At 43.2% G+C, this 1,950-nt stretch overlaps 1 protein-coding gene across 2 annotated transcripts in view; it reads left to right on the forward strand.

Moving 5' to 3' along the window:
• Window positions 1-371: 371 nt before the first annotated feature.
• LOC119359131 overlaps window positions 372-1,950 on the forward strand; it is a 2,343-nt gene continuing 764 nt past the window's right edge. For both annotated transcript variants that reach the window (XM_037625454.1, XM_037625453.1), the window contains exons 1-3: window positions 372-465; window positions 997-1,178; window positions 1,532-1,906. In XM_037625454.1, the coding sequence (XP_037481351.1) occupies window positions 1,001-1,178; window positions 1,532-1,906 (553 nt within the window). In that variant the 5' untranslated portion in view covers window positions 372-465; window positions 997-1,000. The remainder of the gene's footprint in view (window positions 466-996; window positions 1,179-1,531; window positions 1,907-1,950) is intronic.

The raw sequence follows: 1,950 nt of genomic DNA on the forward strand, positions 1-1,950 counted from the left end.
GTGGTGGTGATGGAGAAAGATGGAGTACATTTTCCGAGCCCAATAGTTCAGTAGGAAATACAGTACAATACAGGCCCGTGAAGCGACCTTTCGTGGCCCATTTGGCCTGTCGTAAGTAGAGCACGGCTTCCCCTGCGCTGCACGTGTCTGTTCCCGAAACTGCTCTATAGACGACACTTCATACACGATATCCAGCGGACACTTTATCCAACGGTGGACCTGTCCTGCTGCTGGGCACTGCATGGTGTGATCTTCTGCATCGTCTTCAAATCGTCTGGAATCGTCGTGTGTATAGCAGGACTCGTCTGTTCCCTTCCTCACGATGTACCTGAAGCCGTCGTCCTTGTACTGTTCTTCCCCAGATCTTTCTCTACTACTGGTACCTTGTTTCTCTCCCTCTCCCACACCGCAGCATCTTCACTCTACCCGTGGAATACTTTCCTCGCTCAGATCAGAGCTCGTACGGTACGACAGCCTCGACTCCCCCCGCCCCGGTCTTTTGAAGTTCAGATATTTTTGTTTTCGGCCTAGTTTATGTTTTTGTGCGAGTGTCTTGCTAGAGCTACTTTAGTTGCAATTTATATGCGGAGAATCTCCGAGTTGTTTGATTTTTTTTGTCAATTGGTATGATAGCCTCAGCTTCTTGGCGTCGTAGGAACTCAAATTGTCTCATAATTTTCCACGGATGCATGTCAACTGCTATTTCTAATGTTGGATTAGATATGGAATATGCCCTGTTCATGGCTTTCTTTATAGTTCCACTTCCCGTAATTTTGGTCATGGCTTATGAATAACTTTTAGCATACACTAGTTTTGTACTACTCCCTCTGTCCCATAATATAAGAGAGACTGAGGGAGTAGTACTATGTTATGCTTGCTACTGATATTGTTCCCTGTGTGTGTATGCGTGTTTAGCATTAATTAGTCATATTTGCAGATATCCTTCGAGTATCTTATTTGTGTAACACATGCTGTCTGTTGCTCATCCTCTTACAGCGAAATGGTGATCCTTTGTGGTGGCCACCCTGCTCCTTCGGTTCATTCTGAATTTTTATCTGGATGGCTATCACTCAACAGCACCAGAATGCCTTACCATTTGTGCTCAACCGAAAGGAACATCAGAAAGCAAAACAGACATCAGCAGGCGATTACCTTCGCAAAAAGCACTTCACTACAAGGTATGTCTCGTAGAAATTAACCAGAACATCTCATTCAGTAGCTAAATTATTAGTTTTGCCTGCTTCGGATGCATTTGCAGTAGTTCCTTTGCAAGCAATATATTCTTTGGAAACTTCACAGTGAATCGTGTAAATCATGATTCGAGTAAACGTTCTTCTTGTATTTACTCAGATCTTCGGATGCTCTTAATGCCCTAGCCTTCAACAAATGTTGTGTAGCAGTACTGTTCACATGTTATGCCATGCCCTCTGTTATGATGTAAATTTTGAATTTGTGGCTGAGCCTAAACTTATTCTTGTTAACATTCAGACTATAAAATTACTGAAATTCTACCTTTCATTGCATTGTCCAGATTCAGTGGCCTCTGTAAAGCCATCTCGTCTTCTGCCCACAGTGAAACCAAAAACATTTCCCAATAGCGTCCCTGATGAGATACTATCAAAACTCAAATTGGAAGAATCTGATGCCTTTTACATGCTAGAGCTGTGGACAACTAGAGAACTTAGTTCCTCTTTGCTAGATAAGAATGCTGCGACCTTAATCTACTTAATCGATGTTGACGGTGCCTCCTTGTTAAAAAGAGTACCAGCAATCTATGGGGACCAACCTGCACATGGCACCACGCCCTTACAATTCCTTCCTTTTCAAAGTGGTTCAGTTGATATCATCACCTTTAAAGGTCCCAAATTGCAGACAATCAAAGAAATCTGGATCGGCCTTGAACCAGGTACACTATCCACCTAGTTGTTTGTTCGGGGCCAATACGTGCCT

Source organism: Triticum dicoccoides, chromosome 2A (assembly GCF_002162155.2).
Source record: "Triticum dicoccoides isolate Atlit2015 ecotype Zavitan chromosome 2A, WEW_v2.0, whole genome shotgun sequence".
NCBI classification, from domain to species: Eukaryota; Viridiplantae; Streptophyta; class Magnoliopsida; order Poales; family Poaceae; genus Triticum; species Triticum dicoccoides.